The sequence below is a fragment of the Syngnathus scovelli genome, chromosome 13 (assembly GCF_024217435.2).
Source record: "Syngnathus scovelli strain Florida chromosome 13, RoL_Ssco_1.2, whole genome shotgun sequence".
Lineage (NCBI taxonomy): Eukaryota > Metazoa > Chordata > Actinopteri > Syngnathiformes > Syngnathidae > Syngnathus > Syngnathus scovelli.
Genome location: NC_090859.1, coordinates 1,030,443 through 1,052,472, shown reverse-complemented (window position 1 = coordinate 1,052,472; position 22,030 = coordinate 1,030,443). Strand labels below are relative to the sequence as shown.

The 22,030-nt window shown below is 44.9% G+C and overlaps 1 protein-coding gene across 2 annotated transcripts; it reads left to right on the top strand.

The window, feature by feature from the left end:
* Nucleotides 1–747: 747 nt before the first annotated feature.
* On the top strand, nt 748–16,001 carry LOC137839547 (long-chain fatty acid transport protein 6-like). Of its 2 annotated transcripts, XM_068652870.1 has the most exons (8): nt 752–920; nt 1,012–1,300; nt 1,417–1,620; nt 9,503–9,661; nt 10,407–10,531; nt 10,982–11,176; nt 11,481–11,571; nt 11,672–16,001. In XM_068652870.1, exons 2-8 carry the CDS (start codon nt 1,153–1,155, stop codon nt 11,917–11,919), a joined length of 1,170 nt encoding a protein of 389 aa, XP_068508971.1. In that variant the 5' UTR covers nt 752–920; nt 1,012–1,152; the 3' UTR covers nt 11,920–16,001. The 2 variants fall into 2 exon arrangements, with proteins under 2 accessions (XP_068508970.1, XP_068508971.1); XM_068652869.1 differs by having other exon boundaries at nt 748–1,300; nt 11,672–15,998.
* Nucleotides 16,002–22,030: the final 6,029 nt, after the last annotated feature.

Here is a 22,030-nt window from a genome sequence, read left to right as displayed (position 1 = left end):
TCACTGAAAAAAGTTTGAGAACCACTGGAATAAAACACCAGACAAGGTTTAACATAAATGTTTATTAAATAATAATAATAATAATAATAATAAAGTAAATTTCAAACCAGCAAGCTAATGTGAAATTGCAGTAGATATATTGGATAACAATATTTAGGCCTATATACGCATACACGTTATTTAAAAACGACTATAAGTGTTATAAAATAAAGATTACTCAGAGAAGCATAATCTCCCCGTCGTTGCATAACGGCGAATCCCTTTCTGCAATAAAGTTAGCCGTTAGCTTGGAGAAAACAAGCATAAAAGAAGTGGTGTTACAGTGAGTGGTTCTTTCTTTCCTCGGCAAATCGTAAATCTACATTCTGGCTTACATAGTTCATGGCAGGAGACGTAACACGTTCACGGACTGATCCGTTGATGCACGGGAAGGCAGTTCACCCATTGACTCGTTCGCGAACAGGAAGTCGGGAAAGTTAGGATTCGTTCTCTCATTGATCCGTTCTCGCGATGAACCGGAAATGCAAATCACTCACTGATTCGTTCACGCACATATCCGTTCGTTGGTCAACGGGAAATGCAATTCAAGACTCGTTCGTGAACGGGAAGTTTTCGTTTTTCATTTTCTTTTTCGTTTTGTTTTACGGCGAGGTGGCACCAGCTTCAATGCGCATTACTGACACCTACTGGTTGAAGTCATATGAACTGAAAAAAGAACGTTCACTCTCGTTCACTGAAAAGAGTCGTTTCTTTGAACAAATCGTTCACTCAGTATTTGGCACTGCTTGTCAAGCATTTTGCAGCAAGTCGGATTTTAACGCGACGATGTTTACTGTTCTGTTCAGTAGTGTTTTAGCGGCTTCGCTTGCTCTTCTTTTCTATCAGAAACTGTATCACCCCTTTTACTGGGTGGATTTGAGGTATTATTTGAAACTCCGGATGTACAAAAAGTCGTTGAACGCTCGCATGAAGCAAGGAATCATCACATATTTGGACTGCTTTCTCTTTCAGACGAGTAGGAACCCGAACAAGCCCTTCATTCTCTTTGAAAATCAGAGGCTGACGTATCAAGATGTGGACAGAAGAAGTAACCAGTTTGCGAACGCGTTCAGGGAGAGTTCTTTGAAACAAGGAAGCATTGTTGCTCTGTTAATGTACAACCACCCGGATTTTGTTTGCGTATGGCTGGGACTGAGTAAACTGGGATGTGAAGTAGCGTTTCTTAACACCAACATTAAAGCTAAATCGTTGCTTCGCTGCATTGAGAGTTGTGGAGCCAAGACGCTTGTTGTGGGCAGAGGTATGTGGGGACACTCCCTTTCACCTTGTGCTCCACATTATGTTTCACCGAATCAAACAAATGATTAGGTGGACTTTTTACTTATTTTGTTGGATGATGGCTCATTTTGTCTGCAGGTTTGGATCATTTGGTGGAGCCCGTTTTGCCTGACCTACAGAAAGACAACATATCTCTGTGTGTGATGCATCACTCACCAATTTCTGAGGGTTTCATCAGTTTACTCGATAAAGTGGAAAATATGTCAACAGGAAACAAAAGTAGCCCACCCAACGTTAACATTATGTCCAATTTCCTCTTCATATTTACTTCTGGAACCACAGGTATTGTATAAGTTTTATATCACCAAAATATGTTTACTTTTAATCAGGGATAAGAATCTTCCGCGGATTTCCGTGTTTTTTTCCGTCGGGAGTATCATTTTCGTGAATCGTGTAGATCCGTTGACAAAATTGTTTTTGTATGGGGGGCTGGCAGCAGTATTGCGACAACAGCCGCCTTATTTTCATTTGCCTACTCATTTGCCTAATTAGCTAAAGTTTTAGCCAGTATGGCAAAAGTTTTAGAGAAAAATGACGAGGATCGTGCCAGGGAAATAGACAAGTCGAACGGGATGAAGAACTGCTTCAGATGTGCATGGCTCGAGAGCAGCGTCATCTTACAACTCGGAACACAAAGACGCTCTTAAAGCAATGCGACAGTGAGTGCCCGGCGTGCTGCGGTTGCGCGATCGGACTAAATTAAGCTCCCTGCGCACTGAGGTCCACTTAAACTTTCGAAAGTACATCAGGACTTTGAAAATATTTTCTAAATTTCAGCGACGGCTCTGTCACAATAATGCAACCAGCGTGGTGCAGTTGTGCGTTCGGCGGTGCGCTGCAGTTGCAGGACAAAAATGCGCAAATGATAAATGCTTAAAAAAGTCTTGGAACGGATTAAATCTTTTTCCATTATTTGTAATGGGGAAAATTGATTCGGAATTCGACCGATTCACTTCTCGAACCGTCTTCTGGAACGGATTGTGGTCGAAAACTTAGGCTTGACTGTATTATATTCACCTTGGTAGCCCACCAAGCGGGAATATTTTTTTTAACAAAACTGTTGAAATTGATTGATAAAATTAATGGTTTTGGGGTTGCTATACTGCCAAAATCTAGGAGTTTCCAGGGAGCTTTTCCCTCTGAACCCCGTCCGGGGCATGGCCCTGATACCCTGCGGCCCGGCCTGTGGGCCCTGTGGCCTCTGCAGCCCCCAATGGGGGCCTGTGGCCCCTGGCCTACTGCGGCCCCCATTAGAGGGGGCCTGCGGCCCCTGGCCCCCTGCGGCAAGTGGGGGGGGGGGGGCACAGGACCCCCCAATGGGGGGCTTTCGGCCGCCCCAATGGGGCATGCGGCCCCCAGACCCCGGCTACTTTTCAGTGTTTTTTTTCATTTGCCGTTCTCATCCCTGTTTAATAGATAGTGTGGATGGATGGAAATTGCTATTCAGAAATGTCTGAATGACATTCAATCTGACAACAAATATTTTCATTTGCAACCTTAAAATACCAACAGGTCTTAAGTTGACTTAAAAGATACATATCATGGAAAATTGACTTTTTCTTTTGCTTTTAAAATCATTTTCTTGTGTATTTGGAGTCTCCAGGAGTGTAGAAAAGTGAGATCTATCCCTCCAGGTGCTGCAGACCGTTCAGATTTTTCTGTTTTCTGTTGCGTATTTTTATATATTACATCACATCCGTTGGGGAGGGACAAACCAAACAAGGTAAAGGGTGTTGCCAAACGGAAATCCAAGTAATAAATATGGCGGATTCGCAAATCCTCCATGTTTATTACGAATCCTCCATGTTTATTACCAATCCGCCATGTTTATTACTCTGAGAGAATTTTCTAGTCCAAACAACTCAAGGATGTCGAAGTGGAGAGATCAAAATGTTCCGTTGTTGGATGCATCAATCCACACAAATCATTGCACCATCCCACAACATCAGAACCTCAAAGAAGTGCCTGATCAAATTTCATTTTTCAAGCAGTGTTCCCATGTTTGTGGGTGAAGTCCTGCTTGTTCAAGGAGTGTTTCAGAAATCTTTTGTCAGTATAGAGAACGATTCGCTGAAAGACTTTGCTTCATTGATGGTTCAGTTCCTTCAGTCTATAGACACGACGGACTCAGTAAAGCGGTAAACTTGAGATGACACAAAAATAATAAACTGCATTTCACTTTGTCTATGCACTCTGTCTTTCTGCTGATTTTGGAGCTGTGCGCTCTGTTTTCACTTCTTGTAGGTGTATTTGGAGTAGTTGTATAAGATGAATTGCATCGAAGGTTCTATATTATTCTTGGGGAACACAATAATTTGGTAAATGCATCCATTAGCTTCTCGTTAACGCTAGCATTAGTTTACTTCATAAATTGACTTCAGTGCTTGTTTACAAGACGTTCATAAATATCGTGAGGTGATTTATTTTATCATGTATTATGTATGGTTGTATGGACAAGTTTTCTGCCGTTGATATCTTTAAATCAGGGGTGTCTAAACTTCTTGCAAGGAGGGCCAGATTTGATAAAGTGAAGGGATCCGGGGGCCAATAGTTTTTTCGCACATTTTTTAACTACAAAATTTCATGCAAATACACACTGTTATAAAACAAATTTCATTGTCCCAATTGTCTATTTTTTAAATGACGAAATAACCAAATATAAGCCACTCGGGCAGATGTGAACAACTCTAAAAACACAAATTCTGCCTTTCATCCATATCTGAAGAGTCAGATAACATTGAACAAACTGTATGAAATACCTTAATACCAGCCGTGGCTGACAGGGGCTGTCCTCAGACTGCTGAGGGCCAAGGACAAAGCTTTCAGAGCGGGGGATGAGGCTGGCTTGAGGGCAGCGAGGGCCGACCTGTCCCGGGGCATCAAAGAAGCGAAAAAGGCGTTCTCTTGCAAGGTCTCCACCCACTTCAAGGACAGCAAGGACGCACGGAGCCTTTGGCAGGGCATTCAGACCATCACGGACTACAAACCCGCGCCGCGGAGCTGTGAGGACGACATCTGTCTGCTGAACGATCTTAACCGCTTCTTTGCTCGCTTCGACGCTCAGAACAGCACTTGCCCGCTGAAGACCACTCCCCCCCCCCACACGAGCAGCCCCTGTGCCTCTCTGCCGACGGAGTGAGGAGGGCGCTTGCCGCTATTGACACCCATAAGGCGGCGGGCCCTGACACCATCCCGGGTCAAGCGCTGAAGGACCGTGCTGGCGAGCTGTCGGGTGTCTTCACGGCCATCTTTAACGTTTCCCTGCAGCAGGCCATCGTCCCTTCGTGTTTCAAGGCTGCCACCATCGTTCCTGTGCCGAAGAAACCTGCACCGTCCTGTTTCAATGACTACCGCCCCGTGGCTCTGACGCCCATCGTCATGAAGTGCTTTGCGCGGCTTGTCATGGAGCACATCAAATCCGTTCTCCCCCCCACCATTGACCCTTTTCAGTTTGCGTACCGTGCCAAACAGTCCTCTAAGGATGCCATCTGCTCTGCCCTCCACTCAGCCCTCACCCACCTGGAGCGAAAGGACTCATATGTGAGGTTGCTGTTTGTGGACTTCAGCTCTGCCTTCAACACCATTGTGCCGCAGCGACTCATCTGCAAACTCGACGAGCTGGGCCTCAGTACCTTCCTCTGCAACTGGCTACTGGACTTCCTCTGTCAGAGGCCTCAGGTGGTGCGTGTTGGCGACAAAATCTCCGCCAGCATCACGCTGAGCACGGGGGCCCCCCAGGGCTGCGTGCTCAGTCCACTGCTTTTCACCCTGCTAACGCATGATTGCACTGCGACCTACAGCGACAACCGCATAGTGAAGTTTGCTGACGACACGACTCTGGTGGGTCTCATCACGGAGGGCGACGAGACTCGGTACAGGTCGGAGGTTGATCTTCTGTCCACGTGGTGCAGGGACAACAACCTCCTGCTGAACGTCAACAAGACCAAGGAAATCGTTGTTGACTTCCGGAAGGGTCAAGCAAAACACCTGCCGCTGATCATCGACGGTGCTGTGGTGGAGAGGGTGAGCAGCACCAAGTTCCTGGGGGTGCACATCAGTGAGGACCTCTCCTGGTCCGCAAACACCGCGTCACTGGCAAAGCTCAGCGCCGCCTGTACTTCCTGCGGAAACTCAGGCGTGCATGTGCTCCTCAGGCAGTCCTGTCTACATTCTACCGTGGCACCGTTGAGAGCGTCCTCACCAGTTGCATTGCTGTCTGGGGTGGTAACTGCACTGAACAGAACTTGAAGGCCCTGCAGCGCATAGTGAATACGGCTGGTAAGATTATTGGTGCTCCGCTCCCCTCCCTGAAGGACATTTACACCTCCCATCTCGCCCGCAAGGCAACTTCGATTGCGAGAGATGTGAGTCACCCGGCTCACTCTTTGTTTGACCTTCTGCCCTCTGGGAAGAGGTACAGGAGCCTGCGCTCCCGCACCACCAGACTCGCCAACAGCTTCTTTCTCCAGGCTGTTAGGACCCTGAACTCGCTACCCCCTTCTGCGTAGCGTGCGGCACTGTTGCGCTTTTTCTGAAATGCCTGCTGTACGCGCACTTGCTCCTTTTTTTTGCTCCTCTATTTATTTATTGTGTTATTTATTCATTATTTATTCAGCACGCTGTTGTTATACTTGTTTACTTGTTTGTCTGTTGTGGGCCATGTCTTGTCACCGTGGGATAGGAGGGAACGAAATTTCGGTTTCTTTGTGTGTCTTTGGCATGTGGAGAAATTGACAATAAAGCTGACTTTGACTTTGACTTTGAAGGCCCTGCAGCGCATAGTGAATACGGCTGGTAAGATTATTGGTGCTTCGCTCCCCTCCCTGAAGGACATTTACACCTCCCATCTCACCCGCAAGGCAACCACGATTGTGAGTGATGTGAGTCACCCAGCTCACTCTTTGTTTCTGCCCTCTGGGAAGAGGTACAGGAGCCTGCGCTCCCGCACCACCAGACTCGCCAACATCTTCACTCTCCAGGGTGTTAGGACCTTGAACTTGCTACCCCCTTCTGCGTAGCGTGCTGCACTTTTGCGCTATTTTCTGGAATGTCTGCTGTACGCTCACTTGCTCCTCTTATTTATTTGTTGTCACCGTGGGATAGCGGGGAACGAAATTTCGGTTTCTTTGTGTGTCTTTGGCATGTGAAGAAATTGACAATAAAGCTGACTTTGACTTTAAATTTACCTGAGTTTAAAATTATTTTTGCCTCATGAACATTTTAAACAGGAGTTATAAGTAACGCAAAGTTGTCTCTTATTATTAAAACTTAAAACAAGTGAATTTTGCTCATGTCATTTACAATATTTTTCAGAAGGTAATAGTTTTTGTCACGTCTACAGGTTCATAACATCAACAGTATTAACATGGCTACTTCGTAGCTTGCTTTAGTAAAATTTACTTTTGACTCACAGCCCCGCGTGAAGAATCACTGTTGTGATGCCAATTAAGTTGGAGCTGCTTCACTTTATCAGCGCGGTCACTCCCTGTTAGCTTGTCATATGTGTTAGCATATTTAGTCTGATAGTGTCTCTTTAGGTTGAAATCCTTAAACAAGGCAATCGTCTCTTTACAAATTAGACAAACACAATTGGCTTGATTCTCAGTGAAGAAGTATTGTAATTCCCATTTCTATTGAAAGCGACGGCCCTCAATGGCAACTTTCCTCGTTTAATTTGCAGACACCATGGCAGAAATGAGCGGAGAGGGGTGGTGCTGCCACCTGTTAGTAATAGGAGGAATTACAGTTTCAAATTTCATGATTTTTTTTTTTTTTTATTCAGCTTGATAGTGCAGGCGGGCCATAAATAATACATTATAAGACCGTAGCTGCGGGCCGTATGAAATCTGACCGGGGGCCGGATTTGGCCCGCGGGCCGGAGTTTGGATGATGATAACTGCTTTAAATCAGTCAAAAAGTTTGCGGCGCAAGTGAAGGCTATCTCTTTTAAATAAAAAAAGTAATAAAAAGTAAACGCTTCCTCGGCTAAAAAAAAAACTACAAATTAGTCGACCGGAAAGGAAACTACAAATTAGTCGACCGGAAAGGAAGACACACATCTTGCGGCCTGGGGGATGTGAAGTAGTACAGTCAAACCTCGGTTTTCAAACGTTCCGGTTCTTGAACAAATCGGAATTCGAACGGAAAATTTGAGATATTTTTTGCTTCGGTTATCGAACAAAATTCGGAGGTCGAACCTCGCGAGATAAGCCGAAAGGACCCGAGAAAACCCGACCGCGCGGCCCGGATGCCGACAGACTTCGTTCGTTATTGTATTTTCGTTACTTTGAGGATTGTATTAACCCCTAATCATGCCTCCAAAGAAAGCAAGTGGGAGCAGTAAAGCCATCCTAAAACACAAAGTCACTCTTAAAGCAATGCGACAGTGAGCACCCGGCGCGCTGCGGTTGCGCGATCGGACCAAATTAAGCTCCCTGCGCACTGAGGTTCACTTAAATTTTGGAAAGTACATCTGGACTTTAAAAATATTTTCTAAATTTCAGCAACGGCTCTGTCACAATAAAGCAACCAGCGCGGTGCAGTTGCGCGGTCGGCGGCACGCTACGGTTGCGCCTTCGGTGGTGTGCTGCAGTTGCGCGATCAGACAAAAATGCGCAAATGAAAAAATGCTTAAAAAAGGCGGGGTTTTTTTTGTCTTGGAACGGATTACCGTATTTGCCGGTGTATTGGTCGACCTTTTTCGATCCAAAATCGACCGAAAAAAATCGACCTCTTATACACCGAGTCATAAAATTTAACTTCGTATTCATCGTTTCAAATGTGATGGTAACCAAGGCCGTTTCTCATGCATCTCATTGTGCGTTGCACTTAGAAAATTTGAACCGGGCGGCGTGCGCGAGTGCGGGGCCCGCTGGAAGTCGAATGAGGCTCAGCGATCTCCTCCGCGGTGCTTATAAACAGCCGATCCGCTCGGCGGGGGCTATTTTCGGCCACTCGGCGCGTGCGCACGGCCTCCCGGATGTGCCGGGCGGCGTGCGCGAGCGCGCGGCCCGCTGGAAGTCGAATGAGGCTCAGCGATCTCCTCCGCGGTGCTTATAAACAGCCGATCCGCTCGGCGGGGGCTATTTTCGGCCACTCGGCGCGTGCGCACGGCCTCCCGGATGTGCCGGGCGGCGTGCGCGAGTGTGCGGCCCGCTGGAAGTCGAATGAGGCTCCGCGATCTCCTCCGCGGTGCTTATAAAGTGCCGATCCGCTCGGCTTGGAGCTATTTCCGGCCTCCCGTTGGTGCCGGGCGGCGTGCGCGAGCTCGCCGGCCGCTGGAAGTCGAATGAGGCTCCGCGATCTCCTCCGCGGTGCTTATAAACAGCCGCATGCGCACGGCCTCCCGGAATTTGAACACATTTCGTCAATAAATTTCGCATATTGAATTTTGAAGTTTAATATAATGCAACAATTGAGCTCGACTTATACAAAGGATATATCATAAAATCGTAAATTTCCGTCGAATTTTAGGGGGTCGACTTATACACCGAGTCGACCTGTACACCGGCAAATACGGTAAATTTTTTTCCATTATTTGTAATGGGAAAAATAGATTCTGAATTCGACCGATTCACTTCTCGAACCGCCTTCTTGAACGGATTGTGGTCGAAAACCGAGGTTTGACTATCTCGTTTGCATTTAAAGAGACTGCACCAAAACGGTTTGCTCTGAGCCGCACATCAGAACAAGTAGAAAAGAGTGATGGTAGCAAAACGAGGAATTCAGACAAAAGCAACACTATTCCACTTTATACAGACCACAACTAAATGAGTGAAACGTAAAACAGTATAATTCATTAGCGTGATAGGTGGGCTTTAACCATGTGTTTTACACACACGCAAGACAAAGGAGCGTGTTTCCAACAGTTGTCAGTGAAATAGGCATCTGTCAGTGACGGACGACGAGGTTTGTCGGCACTTGACCTAGATAGGAATGATTACATGGACGTACGAAGAAACACTTGCATCTGTCCTCACAGTCTGTCCCTTTTTTTTAACTTTCTTGTCCTTAATCTGTAAAATGGGTGTCTGTCAGTGACAGACGGGAAGACCAATACGTCCCTGGGACGGAATGCCCACCTCTGCTCTATTGTGAATTAAATCATTAGAAATGAACCTGTTAAAATGTAGAAATGTAGAAATGATGTCCCTTTCTCTGTCAGGTTTCCCAAAGGCAGCACGTGTGGGTCACCTTAAAGCCATTATGAGTATGGCATTCTTTCAGATGTGCGGCGCTACATCTGATGACATCGTCTATATCACTCTTCCTCTTTACCACATGTCTGCTTCCCTGTTAGGCATTGGAGGATGCATACAGCTTGGTAAGAACGTTTGAGCATCAGTCTTTGACATCTTTCCCTGCATGTCTGCAACTATGTAGAATGCTTGCTTCTCTGTGTGGTGTGTGATTAAGTAACTGAATGAATGAATGAATGAATGAATGAATGAATGAATCAATCAATCAATCAATCACAACCATTATTTAATTAGTAAATAATAGGCACTGAGACCAAGGTCTTTTTCACGTGTGATCTGGCCAAGAAGGGGGCAAAAAACAATAAATGTCATAACAATACCAAGTACAGTACAGTCAAACCTCTACATACGATTGCTTAAGAATACGAATTTTTCAACATACGATATGGAATTTGATCAAATATTTGACTCAAGATCCGAAGTAATTCGCAACATACGTCATTATGGTTAGCCCGCTAGACGGCGGCACGTCGGGATGACGTCAGTTAGCGTCCCAAGAAGGCTAACGCAAATGGTAGTATTGGTGAAAAAAGGAAAAAGGTGATGATTCCTTCATGAGACATAATATGAAGTAGTTCCCGGAACGAATTAAATTCGTATGTAGAGGTTTGACTCGGTACATAAAAGAATACATTACAATTACAGTACCATTCTAGTGTCTAATCTAGTCATCAAGTGACCATGCACCTGGAATGGAGAGCAGTAACTACTATATTTACATCAGAGTATGCAATGTCGTTTTAATAGCCTGGTATTCATAATTACTGATACTACTTGTCCGACATGTGTTTGTCTTCAATTTGATCAAAGGTGCAACTTGTGTCTTAAGGAAAAAGTTCTCAGCAACTCAGTTTTGGAAGGACTGTGTCAAATATAATGTGACAGTGGTGCAGTACATAGGCGAGCTCTGTCGATATCTGGTCAACCATGCCGTGGTAAGATGAAATTTTATTTGTGTCATGTTGTTCTACGATAGGGATAGTTTTTCCCATTTATTTTCAGTAGTAGAATTTCACAGAAATTGCTTTCAGTGTGATATTTTATGTGCTTCTTGTCAGGTCAGGAAAAAAAATCATTCTAAATCACTAACTAAATGATTGGATTCAGATTTTATTATTCATGGTTTACCCTGAGAATTATCTATTTTATATCAATAACTTCGTTTATAACATAACGTAACGTAACGTAACGTAACATACGTAGCATAACATTAGTTTTAAAAAATTGGAAATTCCTGAGAATTCTTTTGATAAAAAGTGATTCCACAGTGAAAGATAAGAAGGCATATGATAATGAAATCAAACAAACATTCATATACTCCTAAATGTTAAAAATAATATGATGAATATCTCAGTTTAGTTGAAAATGTGTTCCTATAAATGCAGGTTCCAGAAGAGAACAGTCACAGTGTTTGGCTTGCAGCAGGAAGCGGGCTTCGATCAGATGTGTGGAAGGAATTTGCTGAACGCTTTCATACACTCAAGGTCAGAGAAGGTTATGGTTTAACTGAGGCCAGCATAGGCTTCCTCAACTATACTGATGAGATTGGACCTATTGGGAGAGCAAGCTACTTCAACAAGGTTAGGAATTATTCTGGTAGTAGTCATATTATTATCATTGTATCTATTACCAGTGATTGCATAATGTATCTAATATTCTCTTGCAAGAATTAACAAGGTAAAGATTTTTTAAAAAACTAGCATAATGATACCATATATTTAAAAAAATATATTAATACAATGTCCTGTTTGACTAGAAATACCCATCGAAAATAATTTTGGAATTCTTCAATGTTTAGTCACTTCATACTCTGATCAGTAACATGATAAATCGAAGATTGTGATTAGTTGGATGGTTAGTTCTGAAACATTTCTGATTCTACAGCTTACAGTACCCTTTGAACTCCTGCGATATGATACACAAACATATGAACCATTCAGAACTGTCTCTGGAAGATGTGTACGAGCGCACATAGGTAATTCCATGATCTGTATGTACACCATTACAACATATATTCTCAAGTTGAAAGACGTTTTATTAGTCTGGAATCACTCTTGAGTACTGTATTTGAGCAGGTGAGGTTGGTATCCTGGTTGCCCCTGTGACGGCTATGAACCAGTTCTTGGGTTACGCTGGAAATAAGGTCCAGTCTGAAAAGAAGTTGATCAAGGATGTGTTTGTAACGGGTGATCTCTATTTTAACACCGGAGACCTCCTGCTGCAGGACCACAGAGGTTTTCTTTACTTCCGTGACCGCATTGGAGACACTTTCAGGTATCCATCAACAATATTTGTGTCAGAACACATTTTCCACATCAAATGATTTTTCATTTGTCCATCTATTTTCTAAACTGCTTAACCCCATTAAGGTCGTGAGGCGATATGCATATTCTTAAGTGACTGGCTTTACAACATTCAGAGAAAATTATAAGGTCCCTTCAATAATGAGGTTTTTTTTAGAACACATGGTCCTTTTGGGCTAAATGGGCACTATATTGGTGACCTCTGTTCTAACCACCTGGTCACCGTGGCTCCATGATTTGTCATGGCTATAGTGTATTGTATTATGGGCAACATGGTAGCCATGTAGTTAGCATGTCTGCCTCACAGTCAACAGGTTCTGTTTATACTTTCTGTGTTTGTATGGCTTATGTCTGAGTGCTCTGGCTTCCTCATACATACGTATATAAAAAACATGCTTGTTAATTGGGCACTTTAATTCGCAAGGGTGGATTCTTGTTCGTATGTGTTTTACAATTTATTTGCAACCAGCTGCTAGTCCAAAATCAACTGGAATAGGCTCCAACTTACCCTTGATCCCATTGAGGATACGGAGGAGATGTTCAACTGTTTCTTGTGCCAATGATGGTATTCACATTTTGTGTTCCAAAAATTGCTCATGAATGTTGTTAATTACCGTATTGGCCCGAATATAAGACGACCCCGATTATAAGACGACACCCTCTTTTTCCAGACTCAAGTTTGAAAAAAGACTTTTTGAACACCAAATTTAATTTTTATACAGAACATAATTACAGTACATCTGAAACAAATGATTATAACAATATATTTGAGAGAAAAAGCTTGTTATTTTGCCTCATTCAAATCATGCAAAAACTGTCTATCACATCTTAATATCTGAATATTTAAATATGTAAACTAAAGTGCAATCACATTTGTAAATGAATGGCTTCTGTTTTTTGAAATGTAAATAAACCAATCTACTGTGATGAAACAACAAAATTGCAATAACTGCATTAACCATCAAAGTGAAGTCTAACTGTAGTCTTGAAACAAATCTGAATGAGGAAAACCATTGCAATAAAATAATGCAAACTGCTACCGCTATTGTTGGGGAGCCTGAGGACTGTATAGGGGGTTGGCTCGGATGGTTATGCTCTTTTCACCCCCGGGTGTCGGTCAGAACACATGAAGGAAGACGTGGTTCAGTTTTGATTGCTTTACTGAATTATTGGCAAATAATAATAATAAATAGCCATAAATGAAATACTCTCGGCAACACACCAAAAATACATAAGTCATTGATCGAGATAACAAAATACATTTGCTGGCGACCGTTAGTCGCCGTGCCGCTGCGTAACGGCTACTCGTACGATGCGAGGCAAACTTTAAGGAGCGCGCCGGAGCTGTCAGTCAAACGGTGTGCACACGAAGCTAACCGCGATCGGACAAACGGCACAACAGTGGACAGTAGTAACAATGAAATGTATATACTCACTTTGTGTCAAAGACGCACACCATCACAGCAACATACTCAGTCGATTATGAGCGTGCCAGAGCTGTCAATCAAACGGCGCGATCACGAAGCCGTTTGCTGCCCCTTGCCTCCACAATAAAGGCAGAGGCTGGGGAGCAGTCGCTGTTAGCGCTCCTGAGGAGAGAGGGAAGCCCGACTGATTTCCATCAGCTCTGCTCTGTCCGGCCCATCTGCTCGGAGAAGACCTTGAACGGTCCGGTCACCTAGCCTATGGATTCGGTCCCGAACCCACGTAGAGTGACGTCGACCCTGTCCCTTTCACTGCCCCTGGTTGCAGTCGTCGTCAGCTCCACAGCTTTGTCTAGTATGAAACAAGGTCGATAGTCATCCAGACTCATAAAAAAAATATCGACTACAAATTCTGACTGACAGCAATGCGGAAGTTCAGGGCATGTTCCACCAGGGGTGGTGGCTCCGAACCAGCTTCCGCGATGCCTCGGTGACGGAGGAGCTCATAGCAAAGACTTTGGGCATTTCCCGAGTGAATGCCTCGAAGGAAGCACAGGCGGGCGCTTTGGCGATGTAACTTGGCCATTCCACATAAGAAGGCCTTACTGGTGAAGTGCGTGATGGTAAATCCCACCTTGGCTCCCTCCGAGGCAAATGTCTGAGGCTGGAGCGCAAACTGAATCCATCAACTTCAAAGAAATGGCCGGACTCGGTACTGGTTGGCGTCAAATCGCTCCGGATTTTTCACCTCAGATTCCGGGAAGCCCTCCATGGAGGAAGTGGGCTGAGGCAGCTGAGCCGGACGGATGAGCAGCGGAGCGGACGCGGTTGCTTTGGCAACTTGCAATGCTAGCTGCAGCAGTGGAGTGAGGCACAGGACTTGAGCCGAGAGCTCCTCTAGCCGCGTTTCAGTGTGTGCCGGTCGCTCAATAGTAGGAGGGGGGAAAACAGTGCACGCTGGTTGTGATTTGGTCAGTTCGTTCCGTGACAAGCGCAGACGGGCAGGACGACCAAATGCGACACACTGTGTCAGGAGTGAGACGGAGTCGTGGTCAGTGACCGGGCGTTCAGTCAGGGCTGGCAGTGTTCAGGCTTGGTTGTTGGACAGGCGCTTGGTCAGGGCATTCGGGCTTGATCCGTCAGTACACGGAAACAGGTCGGCAACTGGGAGGCAACGAGAGCAACAAGGCACAGAGCAAGAGCACGGACAGGTAGCATACTGGGACGAACTGACAAGGGAGTGACTGATGTGTGGTGTTTAAATAAGAACTGGTTGATGAGCAGGAACAGGTGTGGGTGATTGACTTAATGGAAGGGGCGTGGCTGTGATTGACTTAAAGGAAGGGGCGTGGCTGTGAATGGTATCCATGGTGATTGAGTGACAGAGTACCGGCTGGTGACAGGTAGCACGGCATGTATATGTACCGTAAATTTCGGGCTACAAGCCGCACCGGACTATAAGCTGCACCAGCTAAAATTTGTGATTTTCTTTTGTTTTATACTTACGTATATAAGCCGCACCGGACTATAAGCCACACGTGCGCAAGAGTTATTTACAAACAAAGACAGTACACAGAAAGCCTTTTTAAAGTTTTAATCACATTAACATTTCGTTGTAAACACGGAAGTAGCAGCACTAGCTGCGCTAAAGTTTTAATAGCGTTAACATTTCATTGTAAACATGGAAGTAACAGCAATAGCTGGGTTAAAGTTTTAATAACATTAACATTTTGTTGTAAACACGAAAGTAACAGCACTTACTAGGTGGGTAAAAAAAAAAAAAACATACCAGTAAACAAAGTCACTGAGAACCGTCTTTGTCTTCCTCCTGTCGCCTGAAACCAGCAAAATCTTCCTCCTCAGTGTCCGATCGGCATAGCGCCAGATGTACGTCACAACACTCTTTCTCATTCTCTCTTTCCTTGTCGCTTTCATCTTCACTCTCGTCCTGAGGCAAATTCACTCCTGAGCTTGTGCTCTCCTCTCCGTCACGCAGCAGACTGGCTATTCGAAACCAGTTGGTGATGGTGGATTTTTTCACACTGCTCCACGCTGTCAGGATCCACTGGCAGACTTGTGCGAAAGTTGCTCTTTGCATGCGTCCAAAAACTGAAAAAACTGTTGGACATTATAGGCAATGTCAGTCACCCTCTGCACTCTGTCATCACTAATCAGAGGAGCCGGATCAGTGGGAGACTGCTCCTCCCCAATTGTAGGACAAGCAGACTGAAGAACTCCTTTGTCCCCCAAGCCATCAAGCTATTCAACTCCTCACTGGGGAGGAGGTGACACGGACATGAACAGGGACATAACTGTACACATTCTTCACGTCAATATACAATGCGCAATATTATGGCAACTACTGTGTAGTGTTTTTTCCTCCCTCGATTTTCTTGCCTAGTTTATCTTTTGGCCTCTTTTACATTACATTTCATTGCTATCTCTTGCACTGTGTGTATTTCTGCATCCTCTGTATATCTTGATCTCTTGTGTTTTTCTTGTGTATCTTGTATTTTACTGCTACTGGACACAGAATTTCCCTGAAGGAGTAATCCCAAGGGATTAATAAAGTTGAGTCTAAGTCTAAGTCTAAGTCTAAAAAACGATATCTCGCCGCTGGTCATCCAAGCCTCCCATCCAAGTCGGAGGGCCACTTCAAATCGATTCATTTATTCCAAGTTTACGTTGTCAAACGCACCTCTTGCAATCAGGTGCCCCCGGCTTCCCAGTAACGGGTTCGTTTTAGCCGGGTTCGGAGATTCGTCCGTAATCTAACCACCCGAGTTAAATTAACTCCTCCGGAATCAATCTAATTTCTGTACGACGCCAATCCCTCTCAAGTCACCCGAAGCGCGTGCCGAGTAACTCAATTCGAGGCAGGACTTCGAAGTGACCGCATCGTATTGATGGCTCCCCGCTAATGTTTGAAGTTCTTATTCGTTACGGATATTTTTTAGATGTCTTTGTTAAGACCTCAGGGATTCGTTTGTATAGCGCACCCAAGCACTAGTTTTGCCGAAGTAAATGTTCATACGGGTCCGTTCCACTTGGTCGCTCATGCAGCGAGCCGACCAACTTTTTTATTCGAAAGAGAATCGAATTAATAAAAGTGTGACAATAATAGCATTTTAGAAGAAAATTAATGCCCTTTATATTATTAATTCTAACCTCGTATACGTAGATTTAGCACTTGACCGTCGGAGTTCTTCACCCCACTTAATTGCTTCGAAGAGAATAGCGACCTTTTTACCGAATAAAAATGTCGTGCTGTCTTTAGATTTGCCCAATAATTAATTTGGAAGGCAAGTCTATTTTTTGATCGTGTCCTATTTAACTTTTGACGCGGCCCGACAAAAGGGGAACTGGGCCGCGCCCGACGGACAATCGAAATATTTTTATTCTCCTCCAACTCCACTGATTTATTTCAGCCGTCGTCGTTAATTTATTTAGAAGAAGTAAATTTCCAACAATTCACTTCTAACGAAATCCACTCCTCCTTTAAATATTTACGAAAGTTATTTAATTCTCTAACTGGCTCAGAGTTACTTTCTACACGGCCCGTCAAAAAAGGAGAACTGAGCCGCGCCCGACGGACAACTGAAATATTTTTATTCTCCTCCAACTCCACTGATTTATTTCAGCCGTCGTCGTTAATTTATTTAGAAGAAGTAAATTTCCAACAATTCACTTCTAACGAAATCCACTCCTCCTTTAAATCTTTACGAAAGTTATTTAATTCTCTAACTGGCTCAGAGTTACTTTTTACACGGCCCGTCGAAAAGGGGAAGCGGGCCTGAGCCTTTCAAATAGTCAAACAACTTTTCGTTCTACACAAAATAATAATCCGACTTAAACACTTCCGTTGATTTATTTTATTTAAATCGGCCCCAAACCATCGGTTGCATATTCAGTACAAATCCGCGTACAACGAAGTAAGTAATATACAAAACACATTTATTGAAGAAACATGGAATAAAATTACAAATCTCAATTACCCCAGAAACTGAACAATTTCACTCACTGATACCCGTGTTAATAAAATCATTCAATCCCAGAACAATTCGATTGCAAAACACAGTTCATAAAAAAGGGAAGCGGTGATTACCAGCTGCGTGCTATTTTTGGTGAAAGCAAAGTCGAGTGATCAGTTCGATCTTGCTTCTAAATCCAAATTAAAGAAACAGGCTGGCCACGAGGAATCCGGCGGCCCGATGACTATTCCCCCCCTCACGCTAAAATACATAAAAAATATAAATCCCTCTCACCTATTTCTCTATAAAGTTGTCCAGTCCAATTTTTGGGAGTAAATCCAAGTTAATTTCAGTCCAGCGATCCTGCGTCTCACACAAAGATCTTCGGGACTTTGGAAAAAAAAATCTTGAAACTCCTCCGGGCCTCTTCACGTATAAGCGCTCTTTTGGGGAAAAAAGCCCTGAGGCTACTCCAGCAGGACCTTTTATAGACCTCTCCGTCTCCCCCCCTCCCCTTTCTTTTCTCCTGTACTTTCCCTATAGGGTAAGACTGCCCAATTCTCCCACGCGTATAGAAGGGACTGTCCAGAAATCCCACGCCTATGGAGGGACTGGCCTTTAGCAGCTGTTTCCGCCCTGACCACGCAGTACTTTCCACCAATTGCACAGCTAGTGGCAAAACCTTTCACTTCCCCCTTTCACCTTTGACCTACTTTCTGTTACATGACTTGTTTTCACCTTTGACCTACTTTCTGTTACATGAATTGATCGAATTGACAAATAATATTGCTTTAAAGCGGTTACAGAGTACATTTTTAGCCAAGCAAAAAAAATCAAAAAATTAAAATCACAAAAAATTAAAATCACATAATAAACATTTCATTTGTGCTTCTCCAAACAATTTATGTCACGCCACTATTCTCAGTGACGGGTCCCTTGATCGAATTGACAAATAATATTGCTTAAAGCGGTTACAGAGTACATTTTTAGCCAAGCAAAAAATCAAAAATAAAAAACACATAATAAAATTTCATTTGTGCTTCTCCAAACAATTTATGTCACGCCACTATTCTCAGTGACGGGTCCCTTGATCGAATTGACAAATAATATTGCTTAAAGCGGTTACAGAGTACATTTTTAGCCAAGCAAAAAATCAAAAATAAAAAACACATAATAAAATTTCATTTGTGCTTCTCCAAACAATTTATGTCACGCCACTATTCTCAGTGACGGGTCCCTTGATCGAATTGACAAATAATATTGCTTAAAGCGGTTACAGAGTACATTTTTAGCCAAGCAAAAAATCAAAAATAAAAAACACATAATAAAAATTTCATTTGTGCCTCCATGCGTGACTTACACTCTGACACCGTGTTCCTCTTTTCTATTTTAACTGGTCTAGCTTATCCTGGCCTCTCTTTTGGTCTCATGTTTTGGTCTGGCGCCATCTTTTGGACAAATTTGGAAATATCAGCTCTGTCAATTTATCCCTGTGAACAATCCATATTCTACCATTTGGACCATCTCTATCTCCATGTTACATGACACCCCCTCCTTGGATTGAAAAACAGGTATAAATTTTCTCTGCTCACTCCCTCCCCCGTTACGAGCTAGGCAGTCATGTCGTCGTCTCCGTCTGAGATACTCACGACCTCAGCGGTTGTTGAAGTAGGGCAGGCCGCCGCCATATCACCTTGTCTGGCGATCTCTGCGAGGGCGTTGATCAGGCGCGACAACCGACCAGCAGCGTTGTCGTCGTCAGCGTGGTCCTCCACCGCGAGGGCTCTCAGCACCGGTGGCGTTGAATTCCCTGTGGCCACACTCTCGACATCTGCTTCCTCATCCTCAGCCCCGAGGTCGCTCTCGCGTTCTCTGTCTTGAGCCTCATCGTCGTCCTCAGACCCAGAAGGAGCTGCATCCACATCCAGCGGGCTTATCAGCCGTACGGGGCTGGTGGGCGAGTCGAGGGGAGGACCACCACCGTAGCCAGGCCCTCCATACATACGGCTGTCGTCCGAATCCCGACGCCTCATGGAATCCTCGCCTGGCTCTCTGTACCGTCCTCCTCCCCGACGCGCAGGCCGGACAAGCCCCACAGGGGCCTCGCTGGGTATCACCACAGGTCGGTGTGCTCCATATTCCGCGTTCGGGTGGGTGTAAAAGTCAGCCGGGAGAAAGCGATGAGGAGCGCTCACCGCCAGACAGCGCCCACATTGCCAATGCGAAGTGATGCATCGAGTGCCGTTCCGTTGACGCCAGGTCAGGTGAATCAAAGGCCAGATGGTGCCGTGGGTTCTTCCTGCTCCTTGCGTGAGAACCGTACATGCTGTTAGGGGCCCTCGAGTTGTCTCTAGCAGAGTCGCGGTGATCATCAACTCCGCACATCCTTCCCATCCGAGATGGTCCAAGCTGGACTGCTCTCCCTCTTTTACATACAGACCGTCAGGGACCAGCCAAGTCAAACTAAAGCCGGCCTGATAACAACAGCTTCCCACATAAGATCTCCCGATCACCCAGGCCAATTTCATATGGCTCATTCCGCACAGGATGCATTTAGGTGCATCCCCAAACCAGTGTACAGTCTGTAAAACATGGAAGCACAAATTTTAACATTTTTCATCAAACAATCACCCCTCTGCCAGCCCCTTGGTATACAATAGGGGGGCTTCTCTGCGGCCGTCCTCCCGCCTCTCGGGGCGGGAGGGGAAAAAAAACAGAGTATGTAAAAAACCAGGTTATCATTACCAATTGGTCCACCACTTCGACCCAAAGTAACACAGACAATGACCCCCATATCACGCACCAGAGTACGAGCTTGGCCGTACGCCATCTCCACGCGACAGAGGTGCGTGCATGCTGGTCAAGTCCGGCTACCATCTTTATAACATACATGGCCATTCCTATTACCAATATCGCTTCCAATATGACAACCCCAAACACGACATAGTAAACAAAAATTGACACCACTTCCAAAACACTCCACAAAATAAGCAATACAATTTCGGCAATACCTCTGGGTGTATCAGGGTCAACATACATTCGGCCATGCATGTAGACTACAAAAAGACCCAAACCCATCGTGTGTCTTGTGTATAAAAATCTCAAAATCAAAACCTTGAATATTGATATGACCAAAATTACAGGGCGAGTGAGTTGTTGCAAATCCCAAGACCCAGAACAGCAGTAGGCTGTCCAGATACTGAATAAAACCCAATATTGAACTTCGTTACTCACTCTCATTGCTCCTGGCCTTCCCCTCGGATCTAAATACCCACTTGAGCTGTTTGTTGCCATTATTAGTTTTAGTTCCCCTTTTTTTTTTTTTTCTCTCTCTGTCGTAGTCCCTGTCTCTGAGCTGTCAGGCTCGAATGCCCGACGGCTGCCCGACTTCTCCTTTTAATACGACGTTCCGACCACCCCTCTTGCGGGCCGTCATTTGCCTAACTAGAGACACCCCTCTTCCGGGGGGGTCGAATAAAATCTTCTTAATGCTTCCTTTTATGGCAATGCACAGAGTCGTTGCTATCCCTATCAATGCAAACCCTACTAGCACCCACGCCCAGATTGGCCCCAGTACCATTTCCAACGCACCAGTGATCACGTCCCCAAAGGCCTCAACCGCGGCACTTGTTGCTGACTGCAGCGCCGCCCCTATCTTCTCATACCAAGTGCAATCATGAATATTGTCTCCATGACCACATTTTATCCAATGCTCTGACGGGGAGAAACATGTTCCATTATTGAAAATTCTATTGGGGCCAACCCAATCAAAACCTATAAACTGCCGCCCCTCACACAGACTCTTTCGGAACGCACGCCCCTCAGCAATCTGCATCAGCGCAGGCAGCCGATAGGGGATAGACACTGGCTTGCCTAAATTTAGCAATCCTTCATTTTGTACCCAGGTACTACAAGGCACCCGGTCTCTAGCGGGCTGCCGCCTCCACCTGTTTTGTGGCGAGACGTACTCCCACAAAGCCCCTTCTACACTTCTGTATCTCTCATCTTGATATTTATCTAAACAATATTCTTTCCAATTAGGCAGTGTAACACATTGTTCACGAGCTAAGGCAATCAAACATTTTGTTTTCTCAGTGTTACAAATCATCGCCCAGGGCCGAGGATTCACATAGATATATGGGGAATATATTCCCGTGGGCTTGATATCAGTCTCTTTTGAATATACTGTTGACATATATTGGTATTGAACCCAGTAATTTGTTGTTACGTTTAAACAGGGTATCACCCATTGCTTCATCTCGTACCCGTTAAATCCCCACCATGTTTTGGCGGGGTCCCGAACGTTTATCTCAGACCATGCCTGTAAAATTCCTTTCACTGTTTTGTTTACTAAGAGACTGGCACAGTTGTGAACCCACCTGGTGCCCAAGACGGATCGCTTGATCTCATCCAGGTCACATCTTGGTGACCTCCCAACTGTCCACTCCCTCCCATGCAATCCAGCATAAATTTTGCCTACTACACATTGGTCAATTTTATCAAATTCTCCCGGAGTTACCGTCAACAGATCGGCAGGAGTGGGTAACCGTTGAACCCATAAGTGCCTTGCCGATGGGTACAACCGGTGTCTGCCCTGGTCACTGCTGGGCACAGCGATCTGTCTCTGTTCCTGCCATAACCAGGGAAATGAACTATTTAGCCAAAATTCAAAATCCACTGGTTCCTTATTTGGGTTGAACTTCCTCCCTCCCCTTGTTGACACTGCGACAGGGGAC